General features: G+C 42.1%; 2 protein-coding genes across 3 annotated transcripts; one reads left to right on the top strand and one right to left on the bottom strand.

Annotated features, from left to right (window-relative positions):
* Positions 1-1411: 1411 nt before the first annotated feature.
* Positions 1412-4973, top strand: marcksa (myristoylated alanine-rich protein kinase C substrate a). 2 transcript variants are annotated; one of them, XM_080790559.1, is made up of 2 exons: positions 1412-1784; positions 2981-4973. In XM_080790559.1, the coding sequence occupies exons 1-2, from the start codon at positions 1695-1697 to the stop codon at positions 3698-3700; spliced, it is 810 nt and encodes a 269-aa protein (XP_080646685.1). In that variant the 5' UTR covers positions 1412-1694; the 3' UTR covers positions 3701-4973. The 2 variants fall into 2 exon arrangements, with proteins under 2 accessions (XP_080646685.1, XP_080646686.1); XM_080790560.1 differs by having other exon boundaries at positions 1413-1784; positions 3014-4973.
* A 2925-nt stretch (positions 4974-7898) lies between these two features.
* On the bottom strand, positions 7899-17608 carry LOC308333853 (histone deacetylase 2). The gene is made up of 14 exons (XM_080790359.1): positions 17455-17608; positions 16431-16543; positions 15837-15954; positions 15594-15668; positions 15229-15367; positions 14961-15102; positions 13053-13145; positions 12750-12858; positions 12174-12314; positions 11477-11585; positions 10951-11081; positions 10008-10163; positions 8610-8676; positions 7899-8321 (listed from the first exon to the last, which is right to left on the bottom strand). The coding sequence occupies exons 1-14, from the start codon at positions 17507-17509 to the stop codon at positions 8291-8293; spliced, it is 1479 nt and encodes a 492-aa protein (XP_080646485.1). The 5' UTR covers positions 17510-17608; the 3' UTR covers positions 7899-8290.
* Positions 17609-18367: the final 759 nt, after the last annotated feature.

The following is an 18367-nucleotide window of genomic DNA, read 5'->3' as shown; positions in this document are numbered from 1 at the left end:
CCACTTAAACCGTGTATACTTTGTTGACCGGGGGCCCCCAGGGGTCTATACTTGGTCCCCTCCTGTTTCCCCCTCTACAGCCGGAAGTAGCTGGGCCAAAAACTCACAATGCATCGTGTTGTGAGCTTGTACATCTTCTATTTTCACAGAATGATTGCCTGTTTTAGCTGAATGTTTACCTAGTATGACATGTCCAGAATAGGGACACACACAACAACTTAAACCCTATAATTGTAGTATGACACTAGCTAAAACAGCCAATCACAATCACGTTGTGACGGATTGTGAGCTTGTAGATCTGCTTTTTTCACTATTTTTGGCAAGCTTTGATCATTTCTGCCAATAATGAGCACGACATGCTCAAAGTAAGGATGCCAGGTGGTTGACAGTGGTTTAAAGTCCTATTATGGTTGGCATAATCTGTGAAATGTGCACCAGGACGATGCACTGCAAGCAAAGGATAATATCCTTGTGCATATTATGCACACGCCTCCATCCGCTCGGCTCAGCTTCCCACTTGCCGTCCACATTGCCATGGAAACATTGAGATTCCCAGCAACAAGGAGATGCAATGTTTAATTATAAATAGGGCCGAACTCTCTAACAAAAAAAGTCAGAGTCCATTTTCCACGTAGGTATATCATGCTAAGAATGGAGAGCATTGGGATCAGTGATGCCCAGAGCTCAGGACTGATTATTTAAGCCTCGATTCTTGCTCATCAGTGGAGGCGATTGGTGCAGTTCCTGCCTGGGCTTTTAAAGCATGTTCAGTCAAATTAAATGTCATTAAGCTGGACAGGAGGAGCAGTAAACAAACTGAATTTTAAGGCTGCATAACAACCACACAGTCAGGCACGCAAGTGGAAAAAAAAAAAACCCTAAACAAAATCTAGCTGGAGGGATGTTAGCTTCCAGAGTAGTGTCAGATAACCAACCGCCCATTAAGACAAGCACAGTCATGGCAAAATGGCTTAACTTAATGAAATATCATCTTCAAAGAGTTAATCCCAATAAATATATATATATATATATATATATATATATATATATACACACACACACACACACACATGCACACACACACACACACACACACACACACACAGGTATATATATATATATATATATATATATATATATATATATATATATATTCTTAAGTCACCAAAACGATCAAAAAATATATATCCTTCGTGAGCTGCGCAAAGGAAACCATTTTGTGATTAAAAAAAAGAATACAAATTGTAGCCCCGATAAGCTGATCTTTTCAGATATGTTACACTATCCTACAATCCATTGTTCACTCTCGTTCTAGGCCCAGCCCACTATGTCTACGCGTGCTGTGATTGGCTGAATGAGAGTACGGTGCCGTCATCGCTCGGAATGCCCATTCATCTCTGCACTTGGGCGTTGGACTCCGCATCTTATTAGCAACAAGGGAAATTTCTCCATTTTCCAGCCTGTCTACGGCGACACAGCCACAAATCTGGGATTTTTTATTACTTCTGTTCACTTGGCAGTTTTTTTCCTTGCGATTTTTTAATTTCTTTCACTGCGTATTGGACCTTGATTTCTCTCGCGGTGAACTTTTCAAACGGGGGACATTCTGCAAAGCGCCTGCGTTTAAAGAAAGAAGAGCTTGTGGTCTTTGTTCGTTTTTTGGATCGGTTGAGTTTCTTTGTTGGAGCGAAAGCATGGGAGCGCAATACTCCAAGGCAAAGGGCGAAACCGCGGTTGAAAAGCCAGGAGAGGTGGCCGCTTCACCAACTAAGACTAACGGACAGGTAAAATTATGTTTTATTATCATATTTACATTCACCAACTGGAAGCAGTCTCACAGGGACTGGGGGGGTTTGGACAAAGGCGCAATCCGTGCGTAATTGTCGACTGATAACTAATACGGAATTGCATCCAGGAGTTGTGAATGAAAATTACTAGATTTTATGTTAAATTATGATAAACTCGCTCTAGTTTGTGAGCAACAGTTGATCGTTGGTTGTATTTTTAATTTAATACACTGCGAAATTATTCTCGCGTTGGTCAACATTGTGGGCAGTTTTGGATTGCTTAACGAACATGGACAATATGAGTTTTATTTCTCATTTTGAACCCTTTTGTGGCAGAGGCGGAATCCTTTGTTTAGAGCAAGTCGCCTAGAATGTGATCACATTGTAAGGATTAGAGTGAAACCATGTGTTGATTGATTCGGACATTTGGGATCACAGTAACTCTATTTCGATAACAAAAATAAGAAATTACTTATTCTGTTTGTAGCTTGAAATTGAATGCATGGTAGTTGAATGAAGACGAGATGCACGACGCCAACAATGGCTTTGTACGCTCCAGCACCACGCCTTTTGTTAGCGATGCTCGAGTAGAAAGTGGAGATGGCAGCTACTATCACACTGAAAACAACAGCCACACAACGAGACATGCATTGCGTTGGTGTGCTTTCTTGGTCAAGTTGTTAGACCAACGATCCGTTTTTTAACATGTTGAAGTTATTGTGATGTCCACCAGAATGTGGCTCTTCGTGATCTTGTGTGTTAATGAGCATCTGCCGATTTAATGAGCAGCTGCGTTGCTTTGGCGCTCCGTTGTGTCTGCTCCGCTCTTTGGAGCGACCAGGCACCGACCCCTTGCGACCCACTAGAGGCATTGCGCTCCATGTTGCTCATCGTGGCAAATTATGTCAAATGATATTTTCGGATGAGCTCGTAGGCCGACTGAAGCATAACTTCAAGCTATTTGTTCTAAAACGTTATTTGCTAAGTAGGGCCTCGTCAAGGCAAACGTTCAGACAGAGAAAGTGAAATCATGGAGCCCACTCCGGGCTTTAAACTGTGAAGGAGAGTCTGTGATGATTTTATGGTGTCTGCTGCCCCTTGTGTCAGTCGGTGGCATTGGTCTATATTGCATTCCAAATAGCATTCCTATTTACATTCTCCTCATTTCTCTCTTGTCTCGTTTTTTTTCTCAGGCCTCATTTCTCTCCTGTCTTTTTTCTTCTCAGGAGAACGGTCATGTGAAAGTAAACGGAGATGCCTCTCCTGCAGCCGCTGAGGAGGTGGTGCAAGCCAATGGCAGCGCCACAGCTGAGGAGGCACCTAAAGAGGAGGCTGCCACGGCAGAGGAGGTGCCCGCTGAGAAGGTAGAGGCTGTAAATGGGGAGAAGGTAGAGGCAGCATCTCCTGCTCCCGCGGAGGGAGAGGCCGCAGCAGCCAAGCCAGAGGATGGAGCCACGCCTTCCACCAGCAACGAGACGCCCAAGAAGAAGAAGAAGCGCTTCTCCTTCAAGAAGTCCTTCAAACTGAGCGGCTTCTCTTTCAAGAAGACCAAGAAGGAGACGGGCGAGGGCGCAGAGGGTGATGAGGCGGCCGCCGCTCCCACGGACGAGGCCAAGGTGGAGGGTGCCGAGGAGGCCGCCGCTGCTGGCGAAGAGGCCAAGCCTGCTGAGGCAGAGGCAGCTGCACCTGCCACAGAGGAGGCCGCGAGCCCAGCGGAGGCCAAGCCAGAGGCAGAGAAACCCGCCGAGGAGGCTAAGGCCGCCCCGCCCGCAGAGGAGCCAAAGGCGGAGGAAAAGCTGGCCGAGCCGGTCGTAGAGGCCAAGGAGGAGCCCAAAACGGAGGAGGCTGCGCCCGCAACACAAGAGGCAGCATCACCAGAGGCCCCAGCAGCTGCTGCCGAGGCCGCCGAGTAATGCCAGAAGCGCAGGCGGCCATGCGGAAGAAAAGTCTAGATAAGGAGGAAAAAAAGATAATCAAAGAACATTTCCCTGTTCGTATGTTGGAGTTGTGCCAGTTCCATGGCGTTTGGAGAACTTGTCTACAACCAGGGATATTTTAAAGCTTTTTTTTCTCTCTTGGTTTCCATACCCCCCCCCCTCCCTCCCTTTCCCACCCCAACTACACAAAACCCATCTCAGTCCAATGTTACTACTATTCCAATGGGCTAGGGAGGTGGGTGGCTTACAAATATGTAAAACAGAAAAAAATACACCCACATTTTGCCATATATTTTTTTTGCATCAGTATTAAATGTTTTTTTTTCCTTCATTTTTATACAAAATGTAAACATGTCAAAAGGTATGGACTTGCCCATGGTATGAAGGAGATGGGGACACAGTTGCGATGTAAATGAAGGGGGTGGGGGGGTTCGGGAGAGCGGCAAGAGCAACGGCTTTTGGAGGTGGCACCCTTGTGCCTGGGAAATGTGCCACAGACTATTATGTAAGGAGTAGTCTTAAAAACACACGACACGTCTCACACACACACACACACACACGATCGACCAACGTCTATATACCCATGAGAGGACCGTGCGGTTTACAACACTAAGTCATTTACTATAAGACAACGAAAATACAATTCCCAGTTAGGTTTAGGAAGTCATATTAAAAAAATCATAGGAGCTTTTCACTTCTCATTAGCTGTACCAGTCAGTGATTCAGTAGAAAAAACAAGTTTGTATAGGCTTTATTGTTTATTGCTGGTTTTATGACCTTAATAAAGTGTAAGTATGTATAGGCGGGGTGTTTTTAACTGTGATTATTGTACAAATGAAATCTTGATCTCAAGAAGCACATGAAGTTTGCAGCTCTTTTCCACCCGCTCATTTTGTAAGATAACAAACAAAATTCATTCTGGAAAGACCTTTTAAGCAATTTTTAACTCAACCAAGCTGTGATAAGTGGAATGGTTACTGTTTATATACTGTGGTATGTTTTGATTACAGCAAACTGCTTTTTTTCAGTGGTCTTTGACAAATTTAAGGAATCTCTATCAGATGCAATGTTTGTGTAGCATCTTGTCTCTTTTTTTTCTTTTGTAAATACTGGAGAAGCTTTGACCAATTTGACTTAGAGATGGAATGTAACTTTGCTTACAAAAAATGCTTATTAAACTTCTCTGCTTAAGGTGTTCTGATTTTCTGTGAGCACACTAAAAGCAAAAATAAATGTGAATAAAATTTGAGCTGTATTTTGTCTTTTTCTTTCCCCTCCCTGTGGCAATAAGTCTGCCTGTGGTGTGTCAGACAGGCAGAAAAACTGCTTGTTTGAAGTGTAGTTTTGACACCTAAGCTGAGTGGATTATCATTTTGAGCCAACTGATTCTGGTGCTGCAACACTTTGGCGCAAGTCCAAAATCCATTATAGAACAAGTTTGATGCTATGCTACATAACATTTGTGGAAGTTATGATGAGAAATGAATTGTCCACTGGGGCCCATACTCATTGTGATTAAATGATTACATATGGGCTGATTTAAGTAATGAATCAGCCCAATTTAGTTGGGAATATCACCTGTATGTGTGTGTGCAAGCAAGCTTGTCCAATGTCCATGATATCCGGTGTCAATCTCGAGAATGTATCCATAACCACTTTCAACATGGCATCCCCATTTTTTGCATGTCATTAAAAGCACACTTCCCAACTGCATATTGCATTAGACATCTGAATTCAACTTTCAAGCCTTGCCAGCCGGTGCAGCCACTCACTGGCACAGCACACCCGTTTCCAAAACAGGCTTCTGTGTTTGTAAACACAAACACAGAATCAGATTTTACAGAGGCCAGTTTCGAATTGCAGCCATCCGTAGGTGCCCTTTGAGAGCGGTTTTGAAGGAGTCAAGGGATTCACATGTCTTAATGACTGTTGGTAGGGCGTTCCACATTTTGGTGGCATAGGAGCGAAAAGAATTTAGTCCCTTGTTTGTGCCGAATCTGGGTTGTACATACTACTACTACTACTCTAAGGGGGAGCCCATAGTGTAAAGAAGGATAGAGAGACTGATGGGGAGCCAGCTAGAGGTCCTTAAGGGTTCCAGGGGGTCTCCAGCAAAAATGGGGAACATTTAAACAAGTAAGCTCAATTTAGTTTGCCTCTAAAATAGCGGCGCTTCACTTGTAGGTTATAAAATGGCGCCAAATCTCGTATGGGGGTACTTATCACAACATCTTTGCAAATGGGGGCCCGCGGCCAAATACATAGCAATTTGGGGGGTCCTTGGAATGAAACAGTTTGAAACCACTGGCTTAAATCACGGCATGTTATTGTACTCGAAACTACATATTTCAACATGCTTTCTTTCGCTCCACAACCACAATACCTGCTTGTGTAGTCCAAGGGCAGTCTCTGTCTGGGGAGCCTCGGGCAGCAGCTGAGCTGTTTCTGACTTCTCTCCCTACGTTGTTTTACTCGGAGTAGTGACCGTGTAGCACTGTAGCATATCTGAGTCTTCAGTTTCCAGCTGTTTATGAGCAGTTAGCGACATGTACCAAAACCGCCTGCAGGCGACGTAAACATAATTTACATCACGATTCACGGTCCAAAACAACATACGCTTAACGCTTTGTCAAGTCACACATTCCCAAATGAAGACCGGAAATTATCAGTAGCTGTCTGCAGCCCAGGTATCCCCTGGTATTGTGGCTCCCCCGTGTGGTTCTATAGAGCGTCGCAGTCACAAACACCCTAAAGATCCTGGCTGGGGCTCTTGTACAATGTCACTTTGACTATGCCTGTACATCTTGGTATACTGGCATTTCTATGACCCTCAAGAAGAAACTCCAGAGTACCTCTCAAAATAAATTGGTTAGAGTGATCCTGAAGTTGCATCCTAGAACTCACCTTCTCCCTGCCCACTTTACCAGTCTGGGATCCCAATTTAAAATGTGTCTAGTTCACAGGATTAGAAATAGTGTAGCAGCCAAATATTTCAGTGACTACTTTTCAAGGGTTAGTCACAGGCACTACACCAGAGGGAGCCCTACTGATTTCAAACCCTGCCTTTTTCACAATAATATGGGAAAAACATCATTCCTATACTCGGCATCAGTTCAGTGGAATGGCTTGCCTTCCAGCCTCAAGGTGATCAGTTCCTTAATCCTTAATCCACATTAAAAAGATAACATGTTCTAATTTTTATTTTAGTATACTGACTTTTATAGTGTAGAATAGATAAATAGCACAAATGAAAAAAAAAGAAGGGAAAAAAAGTAAATAAATCCAGTTTTATTGGTCGTTTTTACGAATTTGTCCTGTTTATTGTTTTATGTTTGTTTTTGCCTCCTGGCAAAATACAAAAGGTATTTTTGTTTTTGTCTGTATTGTTCTGTTATTGTCTGTTGCTCCCCTTCCCCTTTCCCCAAGAGGACCACAATGGAAACAAGCCTAACGGCTTTCTTGTGACTATCCTTTTGAAAAATATATTTTTCAATAAAGTATTCAATCAATCAATCAATCAATCGTACAAAGCCAACTCGTCGTGACAAATCATGACAACAAATGGGCCGAACAAATAATTAGAAAGAAGAAAACGGCAGGTTACAACACTTTTTTGTTTGGTCCAAAATAGTTTGTTGTAAATACGACTGTGACGCTCATGACATATTGGACCCCTTTCTCCTTTTATTTTCACAGCAAGCATTTATATGAATTATTTAAGGTAAACTTCACCCTTTTTGCCAAAAAAATATATGGTAATGACTTAGATTTACTACATGTTGTCTCAGTAAGACAGCTCCCCTTATCCACAAGCAGGAGCAGTGCACCAAAGCATTATGGAAATTGTAGTTCAGGAAGGACGTGAGCACAGTATCAATGACAGACACATCATTAACATATATTTTTTTAGCAAAAAGGGTGAAGTTTCCCTTTAAGGCATGTGGGTGGGTGAGAGCGTTTTATTTTGTTGTGTGCCAGCCAGCATCAAGGGCGTATTCGGAAATAGCGCACTGTGCAATGCAAACTAATAGGCGAGTGCACTTCGGTGTGGTATTTCCAAACGCGAACCAATTTAACTGTATAGAAGCTGTCCATGTCCTCTTCAAAATATCTTCTGTGAAAAGGGTCTTTATTTGAACCCACAACTATGCTGAGAAATAATGTCTACAGTAAACTTGGTATAAAAAATGTTTTATTTATCAAATTTCAAATATATGAAATCATTCTAGGATCATCTACAGGGAATGCCCACATAAGTATCTCCAAAAACAAGTCAATAAGATGTTCATGTTTTGTTCAGAAGGTAAAGCACATTGGAGCAATGGCATTAAGGGGGGGAAAAGTGGGGGGGTTACGGGTAAAACATAGTAGCAAATGAAACTGTATGGGGAATTCAAGTCAATCACGGATTCAGGGAATCCATAGCTGCAATACACAAAGGGAAACTGTAACACTCACAAGAGATTTACAACTAGGACACAGAGATCTGTAATAAATACAGCATAATGCTTCTGGTGGTGTAGTCCTCGATGGCAGACTGCACCGTTGTGTTTGTAGGAAATATGTTCAGGCACTGCTTGTCTGCTCCACCTTGACACTGTCAAAATGAAAAAAATAAGAAAGATAAGCTCTTGACAAAAATGTATGCTTACAAAAAATAACATTCAACCTGGCATCCCTATTTTTGGCATGCCAGTTGAAATTTGTAAAAAGAAAAAACTTTTCAAAAATAGCAGATCTACAAACTACTGTGACAATGCTAAATATAGAACTGAATTCGGTCCTCTGAATTGGACATAAATGCTTATTTTAAAAGTGAGTGAAAAGTCTGTGTATAAAATTAATATTGTATACATAATTGATAAAATCACAGTATTTGTTTTACCTTGTTTTGGGGTCAGCCTTGTCAGCGGCATCGCTACAGTCTTTTCCCTTCTCCTCTTCTTTTATCTCTGTGGTGGAGAAGCAGAAAACACACAATGTTAGAAATTCCATGCATTTCCTCAGCATATACAATATAGTCCGGCAGCCGACAGGCTTCTTTAGTTTAAAGTGGGACATTTGGTATATAGTCTTTTTATTGGCCTAAAATATTGTCTATATACATACATTCACTGAATCCACTTGCTGACCGGCTGTCACTATTGGGCAATTTTTTATAGGGGTTTCTTGTGACCCTATTATTAACATCCTATAGCAGGCAAAAATGTCAAACTCTCTTTTTGCTTTAAGTAGCATGTGACATGTCACACTAAACTAGTATGATTCAGAATCCATTCCCAGCTAAAATACATTCCTTGGGCAAAAAGCAGCCATAGCCACTTGCCCAAATGTGCCCAAAATGTGCTGACCTCATCACATTTGTCATGACGTCTATGGCCGTTTTTAGCCCAAGGAGTGTATTTTGTGCAAAACTGCACATGCTACTTATAGCAAAAGGAAAGTTTGACATTTTTGCCTGCCATAAGATGTCAATAGTGACAGCTTGCCAGCAAGTGGATTCATGAATGTATGTATATAGACAATATTTTAGGCAAATAAAAAAATACTATATACCAAATTTCCCACCCGTACACCTCGGCTGCCGGACCAATAGGAAAAAGCTCTTGCATAATTTTACTTAAAAAAAATAATCAAACAAGACTTGCAATGTGTCCGTCTTGTGATCAAACTTCAGGCATGTACACAACATGGTCTTGGTACATGACAGTCATGTCTCCCACCCATTTTATAGACATCTTGAGCTTGGTTCATACTACACGAGAATCAAGGAGTTGGACTGGAAATGCCCCTCCAAAACGATGTTCCTGGTTCAAGGCTGATCAGAAGTGATCATCTGCCCAGATTAATCTGTAGTGTAAAGGGTCCAAGGATTCAATCTTAAATCTCCAATATCCAAACACGCCTTCCCACACCTGTGGGAAGGCGTGAGAGGATGGCGATCGATTACAAATAACTTGTTATGGGTGTGTTGGACATGCTTCATAGCTGAAGCATGTCCAACAAGCTTCATACAGTAGCTGAAGCATGTCCAATGCACGTTTAACGTGCCTTCCCAGACATTTCAAACTATTCATCCATTACCACAGAGTGTTTAACCAGCTCCTTTGTTTACATCTGCTTCCACATCGCGTGAGATGACGCGAGGTTCTGTGTTGCTCAGCCAAAAATCTCATAACATTATCCTTGTGTGAGAGAGATACAGCCCAGATTTGAAAATCGTTCAGGATTTTAAAACTTGTGACCTTCAGCCTTATCCTTTACACAATTTAAGAACACTCACCGACTTTCTTCTCCTCTCCTTCCTTCTTGTCCTCCTCTACACGTGGCCGTTTCAATCCCTTCTTCTGATTGGCCACGTTCCTCCTGCCTCCCTCTCCCTCATCCTCAGAGTCTGAGAACTCCTCATCGCAGGCTATCCTCTTGTCCGAGGCACGAACTGCAAAGGGACGAGACAGAGACGCAATGCTTAAATACGGTCAAAACCTGGGTTATTATGGGTGCATTTGTTATTTTGAAATTTCAATAGAGGATAGGCCCCTTGAGCAGGGGTCCTCAATGTCAGCAGTATTATTACGATTGGTAAATAGCCAGAGTGAACAGGTAGACATGTCACGGTGTCCGGTGTTACCAGTGGGCGGGCACGCCACCAAGTACATTACTTGCACACCGATAGCACCGTTTTTTTTTCTTTTTTTTAATACTAGACTATTTATTTTCTCATGTACCACTACCCTATAAAACCACTCCAGTTCATTCTCGTGTGGTACCCATGTGCTCTTAAGCAGTTTATCAATACTTTAGTCAGATAACAGGTTGTACAATTATTATTATGAAGAGAACAGAAGTGATCTGCTCTTCAACAGGGCTACAGGCAGGCAGCAGCCAGAGCGGAGCTGTCTGCGCACACACCAGCATGGTGTCAGATTTCACTTTGGCTTTAGTTTGGTGACAGGTCTTGGCTGCATTGGACTTACGGTACGGTGAGCTTATACTTCCACAATGTTTTAGTGCTTAATTTCCTCACAATAACCTGTAGCAACAGTGCGCTCTCAATTCAGTGTTGCAGCCATACGACGAATCCTCTATATTACACCTCTCAGTTAAAAAGACGTGCATATTTGTGGACTGTTCTAAACAAAAATGATATAATTTTTTGTTGGTCTATTATGCAGATCCAGTTTATATTGAAAAGTAAGGGACAAATGGTGGGCCGTCTGTCTTACTGGACATGCGTTTATCAGGATCCTCAGTGTCTTCATCAACAGTGTCATCTGGAATGGCATCCTCAGGGATGGCTTGTACCTGTACACCTGGGGCATGAGGCAGCATTCGCAGGTTCTCAAACAGTCGCTGCCTGGAAATTCAAATATGACACCAGTTCAGTACAGCTGATATTCTGATTTTAACAAAATTATTTCTAAAGGCATTTCTGTTTTACTGTGAGATCAATGACAGACAGCACAGTAGCCGTCAAAGAGTCAGAAAGAAAGACATTGTACCTAGTTGGCCAAGTTAACTTCTGAATTAACAACACTTTATAATTTGGAAATAGAAGATAAAATGGGTTGAAACGTTTACTGTTATTGTTAACGTTTCAAAGGTCTATATACTATACTGTATATCTTTTTAGTTTTTAGCTCCTTTTATTTTGCAATACTTTGTAGCGTTGTGAAGATGCTGAACAAACACTACTTATATAATAATTAACACACATACTGTGGCAATTATTGTGTACATTGATATACATACTTGATCTTGTCCATGTACTCAAGTGTGTTCTGGTTGGTCATGTTCGAGGGACTGATGTGCAGCTTGAAGTCAGGCCCAAAGTACTCAAAGTAATCATTATACGGGAGCTCTGGAATAGAAACATCATTGGGAAATGTTGAGGCAGTGACTTAAGATGATGAATATGGCAGTAACGGATTTATACTCCAATGTTTCAATGAAAGCGCCACATTGTCGGCCCTTTAAAATACCATTCAAATAAAAATGAGAGATAACGGCACCATTTAATGTGATTTATAAGGTGACACAGATCCCCCTCACTGTGGAGGATAACCAAGAAAGAGGAAACATACATTTAATGAATTCCATTAACTGAACCACTGGCACATTTGATACACGCATGTGCTTTGTGATGGAGACGTTATGCTTAGTCAGATCCCTGAAGGAGGAGATAATGGCGACATCCCTTCCCAGATGTTAAGTCACATCATCGTTCCAACACCGTTGTGCAACAAAGCATAAAATAGGGCTTAAATGGTTCACCAGACCAACCGACGTAGTTGGTTTTATTTGTTGAAATATATAAATGTATTTTTAAAAAAGAACTTCAAAATGTTTCGTTCCATTTAAAAAGTAAATCGATAGAATAATCACTAAGACAATTATCGATAGATGCAGCCATAATTTCAACAGATATTTGGAGAAGCCAGTGACCAACCATCAGGGATCTCTGAGTCCAGAGCCACTGCCGTCTCGTAGGTCCAGCAGCGGGCCACGTTGCGGATGGTGTAGCCTCCTCCACCCAGCATGAGCAACGGCAAGTTGAATGACTTCATGTACTCAACACATTTGGCATGCCCTGTGGTAAAAAAACACAAACACAAACAACCACCGGTAAAAATCCCCAGTGTCAATTTATCCATTTACAATGCTGAGATTATAAAAACGTAATCAAATTGACTCTGGATAAATTTGTAATATGATTTCAGAGTTAACGTAACCCTGGGGATTTTACTGTGTATAGTTAAAGACCCCTGTGAACTTTGCCATTGGAGAGGTTTCCATTGCTGAAAGTGGAATCATAAACCTATAAACCTTCACATAGAATTACTCACATGAGTAGATGTCAATCTCAATCTCATTTATATAAGCATATCCTTGGTGGAAGCGACTAAGAGTCATGGGTTGTTAATCATTTGTATTGAGAATGTCTGAATAACGGAGAAAGTGCAGCGCTTCGAACCATTTTTGGACATAAGGGAAGTAGGGAACTTAAAAAGTTGAGCCCTCGTACCGCGGATGGTGAGGTTGAAGCAGCCAAGACGGTCTCCTGAGAGAGAGTCTGCACCACACTGAAGAACCACGGCGCTGGGCTGGTACATCTCCATCACCTTTGCCATCACCTGTACACCCACAGCAAGCAGTTAAGCACAGGAAGCCAACCCTGATAAAGGTTTATTTATTTGTTTTCAATGTAAAGCAACTTTTAGTACTTAGGAAAGCATTATATAAATCTGAGGCACTATTACTACATTTGTACCCTCCGAGAGTTGAATAAACACTCTTTGCTGTGAATAAAGCATAAAACGCTGCTCACCGGTTTGAAGATAGATGCGTATGACTCATCATCGATGCCGTCCCTCAGTGGGAAGTTCACAGCGTAGTATTTGCCCTTTCCAGCTCCAATGTCCTAAGAGCAGAGGTAACCTTAATTTAATACTACATCACATGACAATGTAGCGCCAAGAAGTGATTTTCAACGTGCATCGCATTGTTAGAAAATCAGCGGGTTGACATTACCACTTACCAGCCTAGTGCCTAGCTAGCTGGTAAGATTTGCTTTGCATTGCATTGATATTTTTGCACCAGTAAGTGTGGCAGGAGAGATCGTTCTGTAAACTTAATAATTAAGAACTACCGGTACTCACAATCCATAATGAGCTTGGAGGAGCTCAATAACCTGCCAATACTTACATTGAGTGCAAACTGGCTAGTAAACAGATGGACTTTAAGACTATAAAGACAAGACTCCCTTGTCACAAAGAAAAGGGAGATGGCCGTCTTGTTTGTGTGTGTGTGTGTGATGGAGTTATATTATGGCAGTGATGTAAATAGGCTTTCAATGAAATTGGTACCGGGTCTTTTAGATGGGTCCCAGGGACATTTTATGAGTTCTAGAGGGCAGCACGGGTCCATAAAATTGGACCCGGTCCGAAACGGAGCCGGTGATATCAGAACCGAACCGATCCGGATCCGAGAACATTCTAATTGGCCGCAAACGGCCCGGAACGGGACCCGAAAGTTTTGGATCCAGTCCGAAACGGAGCCGAGAAGTTTTGACCAAAACGGCGCTTATATGCTTTAACATGACATGAGACTGCTCTCTATGAGCAGCGTGCACCCCGCCGCCTCTCCAGACAGCGCAGCGGAGGAGGAGGAGGGTTGCAAACTTGCATAGGCTATAGTGCTTTTTTGCGCACCGACATTCTTACCAGAGCTGGTGACAATCACAACAAAACTGTCCCACATTTTTCCTCCGAGGTGGAAAGCCTGGTGATGCGAGGTTAGTCCCACATTGCTTGTTGCTTTGCGTTTCACCTCACTCGCTGAAGGGGGCCGCCATGATTGCATTAATATAGCCATGTATGTGACTGTGTGTGTGTGTGCAAGCGAAAGAGTGTGTGTACACCTCCCGAGACCATGGGCTGTATTTTGCGTGTCTTAAGTACCAGGTCTTATTACCTAACTTGAGTAAACTAAAGACCTGGAGGCGTGATCAATGCCATTTGGCTATTCTAAGTGGCCAAAGAGCATTGATCACGCCTCCAGGTCTTTAGTTTACTCAAGTTAGGTAATAAGACCTGGTACTTAAGACACACAAAATACAGCCCTATGTGTCAATATGGCCATACTGGCATACTAGACGCTGTGGTGTTTGGCTGTGTTCACCCGGACTGCATGCATGCAGGGTGGTGCAGACATAGCCTGGTCAATGACTCCCCCTGCGAAAATCACTCCGAGACCATCGGCTATAGGGATAGGGTCAGGGGACATAATTGGCTTTTTTCATAATTTCTCTGGGCAACCCTAATTATAGTCGATTCATTGAAGCCACTAGATTTTGGTTTAGACAATTATGCATCTACTTGATTAGATAGGCAAACTCTGACAACAACATTGGCAGGTATGTGTATGAGAGACTACGTGTGCAAATACACATTCGACTCCGTTACCTCTGTAAATCAATGAATGTTGAAATGCAAGCCAGTGTTGTGAGGATGAAAATAACATTAGGCGAGGCATTTATTTCCCCCATATCGGAAATGGGTCATTCAGCGCATGGCTGAATGTGTGTCCCAGCCCAAGCCTGCAGCCTTGAATAGCTGCGATAAGTGACAATGTATGTACAAGTGGGGAGTGGTTGTAAGACATTCAGAACAATTGTATGGTTGAAAATCTGAGCCAGGTTTTAACATAAACACCCACTCTAAATGCAAAGACTCACCCTCAGGTCTCCAGTACCAGGGAAGTACTCCCCATATTTATGGAAGGACACAGTCATAACTCTGTCAGTGGTATAGAAGGCCTCCTCTACTCCATCCCCATGGTGGATGTCAATATCAATGTAGAGCACCCTCTGGTGGTACCTGGGAAGAATGGATAGGAGAAACGGTGACAGTGAAATGCTTATTCAACAAAATAACACTCACTATTTTGTAATGCAATCTCCAAAAATGTAATAAAAATATAAAAACGTAAAATGTCAAACTCACTTGAGCAGCTCCAAAATGGCCAGCACAATGTCATTCACATAACAGAAACCAGAGGCCTCTGACTTCTTGGCATGGTGGAGTCCTCCTGCCCAGTTCACTGCTATGTCGGTTTGCTGTCTGTTCAGTTTCACTGCCCCCGCTGTGCCAAGAAGAGACACATTATATTGTAACATTGTACAGGGTGCCTACACATTTTAGAAAATAAGAGAATTCCGCACACAACTCTGCTCCACGGTGTACACAAGTTTATTTTAGAATACTGGCATTTTACAGATACAACGTTTCGGGGCGGGCATTGTTGGCCTTCATGATTTCATCCCCTGATGAAACTGTATTAAATATTTGCACATTTTCTGTCAACTTACCAGCAGAGCCTCCAGTGGAAAGCTGGCAGAACTCAAATAATCCATCAAACACTGGACAGTCCTCTCCAACATTGACTGTAGGGGTCAGATGAAAGTTGATCACAGGCTATTCTTAATGACTTAAGTGATTATTGCATTTTGTGCATGATTGTTAAAACTGTTTGTAACCAACTACTGTCATGAACATTGAACACCAATGATTTTGCCCTGCTTAAGAACAGTTAACTTGCTCGCATCACTTACAGCGCTGCATTTGCTTGCTGTACTCAGACATGTTGTCCGGCCTTATAGATTTGAGGAACTTGATGTAGTCGTCACTGTGGTACTTTGTCATCTCATCTGCTGTGGCTTTGTGAGGTCTCTGCAATGGAAAAGAACCAAAGCATTTGAATTGAAACTTAAGTGTGACCTCGTCACCTGCAAAGAAACTGCAGAGAATATGAAATAGTACAAACAATAGTATGCCAGGAGTAATTGCTTTACTTGAGTGTCATTTTGTTGTACAAAATATGTACCAATAAATTATAAATAATACCATACTACCTTTTGCACTACAATGGGGCTTTTGGTAGGACAGAAGAACTTTGAAAAGGTAGGGTAAAGTGATATTTTCATTAGAAGTTTAAAGGACTATATTCTGATAGTATTCATTGCTATAGAACTCTGAGTGACGAGTACAAATCCCATTTTATTTACCTACATTTAAAAAATAAATGTAATCTTCCATAAATCAAAATAATCAATAAGTAGTGAAATTGCCAATATATGCGCTGTACAAGTGTACAACTTACATGTTACAGGCAAGAATTATGATTGAACCTAAAGTAAGAAACCTACATATATTTCCATTTTCCTGTAAAGTCCATAGTTCAGAAGTAGGTTGTGGGTCATACGAATGCGATGGGGTTTCATAGGATGACCCTGGCCATAGTAGTAGTTCCCAATGTCACCTGCACAAAATGAACGACAATTGGTTAATGTAATGCACTGCTCTCAATTTCAGTGACATTGGTGATGCAGGGACACATTTGACATAGTCTGTTGTCCATAATGTAAACAGGCTTACAAAAAGTGGTATAAATCTTACACTAGGACGGTTAACCACATGAACGCTAGCATCCCTATTCTGGGCAAGTGGTCATTGTCATGATAGCCAGAAATCTGCCAAAAATAAGAATAATAATGCAGATGTTTAAAAATCCAATTTGACACAAGAGTTAAAGATCTACAAAGGTCCATTTAGTTACCAACTCTCCATCATCTAGCTGGGGACCCTCATGGTGTCACTCAGGACCACTGGTGGTCCACGGACCACGGGTTGAAAACCAGTGAGTTATAGCATGCCCAGCATTACAAGTGTAATGCTTTATGTTTATGGTGTCGTCCACTCACAGTTAACAGTTTTAGTTGTACTTGAAATGTACTGTAATTCTGCAAACTGTTAATAAACAAATCAATCAATCAAAAAAGCCACTAACATTAGCAAGCCTGCAAGTTAGCCAACCAAGCTAGCCTTCAAGCTAACCAGCTCCATTCACTAAATGCTAGCCAGCGTTCTTATGTGGCTAGTGGCTAACAGCTAGCTAACATTGTATTTTGCTACGGCTAACCTACAGATATCTTGGTCGGATGAGACGCGTTGCTGATCGACAAAAATGACGCCGTTCCCGTGTCGACGGAGATAGCGTCACGTCACCTATTTTGGGGTCGAAAGCATGTCATTTTTGTCAAGCAACACGCTCCGTGCGACATAGCATGAATCACACCAGGCAGCTGGCTGGATGCCCCAGCCCCCACTCAGTTTCTTTGGGCTCCACAATATTGAGAGATGATCCTTGGATGTCCCGCTTCCTGCACGTACCGTCATAGTAGTAGCACACTTTCTTTTTAGTCCCCCCTGCAGCCGTGTAAGCCATGCTCAAACCTCGTCAACAAAATAATTAATTTAGTTTTAAATCGGGTTTTTTGTGTCGAAAAACGATGGTGCGTGGTCCAGTGTTAACCGGTTATTGTTGATGGACCCAATAATGCTGTTGAGTTGAATGGGAGGCGGTACTAATGCACGAGGAAGGCGGGGCCTGTGGCTGAGCTGAAGGGGTCCTCTATTTTCGCAGATAAGTAAGCCTGGGACCGAGGCTAGGTCTTCCTGGGCCGGGGTCTGGCCGACTGTCTGGGGACCCTCCTCTGTCTGCGGTCCTTTGAGGGGGTTCCAGCCAGGGGGTCTCATATCCAGCTAAATTGATAACTAGGAAATAGGAATGGGTCCACCATTACTCCATTTGGTTTAATTTAGTTGCTTTGTCCCGGACTCCACTTTGAAAACCAGTATTAATTTAATAGGCAATAATACATGCCAATATTATTGTGAGATTCAACCATAGATCAACAGTTTTCTTAATTTAAGCCTAAAATTGTAGAACCTCCGGTTATTTAGTCACGAGGACCAACAAAATACATTTTCTAAGACCAAAGTAATGATTTATTTATGCTATAGGAGTATAGCTCAAAATTAGCCTACTGTAAAATAAAACAACACTAGAGGTCACCATCACCTTGGCTTAGAACATCAGCAGCACCACCTCAACTGAAACTGGAAAAGTTTACTTGTTTCAATCACAGATTTACTTGTCAAAGAAGTGAATTTCAGCTAAGTAGTCATTTGTGTTTTTCTGATTTACCTTACCGGGCGGTATGTTTGTGCATATAGCTGGATAATCTACCGGTATGCTATTTTGATTCACTTGAATGAACTAATTTCAAATAAATACATCATT

This window comes from Protomyctophum bolini, assembly GCF_963924005.1.
Source record: "Protomyctophum bolini genome assembly, chromosome: 19".
NCBI lineage: Eukaryota > Metazoa > Chordata > Actinopteri > Myctophiformes > Myctophidae > Protomyctophum > Protomyctophum bolini.
Note: the sequence above shows the minus strand (reverse complement) of the source record. Positions and strands in the feature narration are given on the sequence as shown.

What these genes read in the sequence shown, in the direction of transcription:
- marcksa (XM_080790559.1), top strand. Translation starts at nt 1,695, where the DNA reads ATGGGAGCGCAATACTCCAAGGCAAAGGGCGAAACCGCGGTTGAAAAG. An exon ending in CAACTAAGACTAACGGACAG is followed by an intron (nt 1,785 to 2,980) that starts GTAAAATTATGT and finishes TTTTTTTCTCAG; the next exon opens with GCCTCATTTCTCTCCTGTCT.
- LOC308333853 (XM_080790359.1), bottom strand. Translation starts at nt 17,509, where the DNA reads ATGGCTTACACGGCTGCAGGGGGGACTAAAAAGAAAGTGTGCTACTAC. An exon ending in CAGCAAGCAAATGCAGCGCT is followed by an intron (nt 15,669 to 15,836) that starts GTAAGTGATGCG and finishes TGACCCCTACAG; the next exon opens with TCAATGTTGGAGAGGACTGT. An exon ending in CTTCAACCTCACCATCCGCG is followed by an intron (nt 12,315 to 12,749) that starts GTACGAGGGCTC and finishes TTTTTACCACAG; the next exon opens with GGCATGCCAAATGTGTTGAG.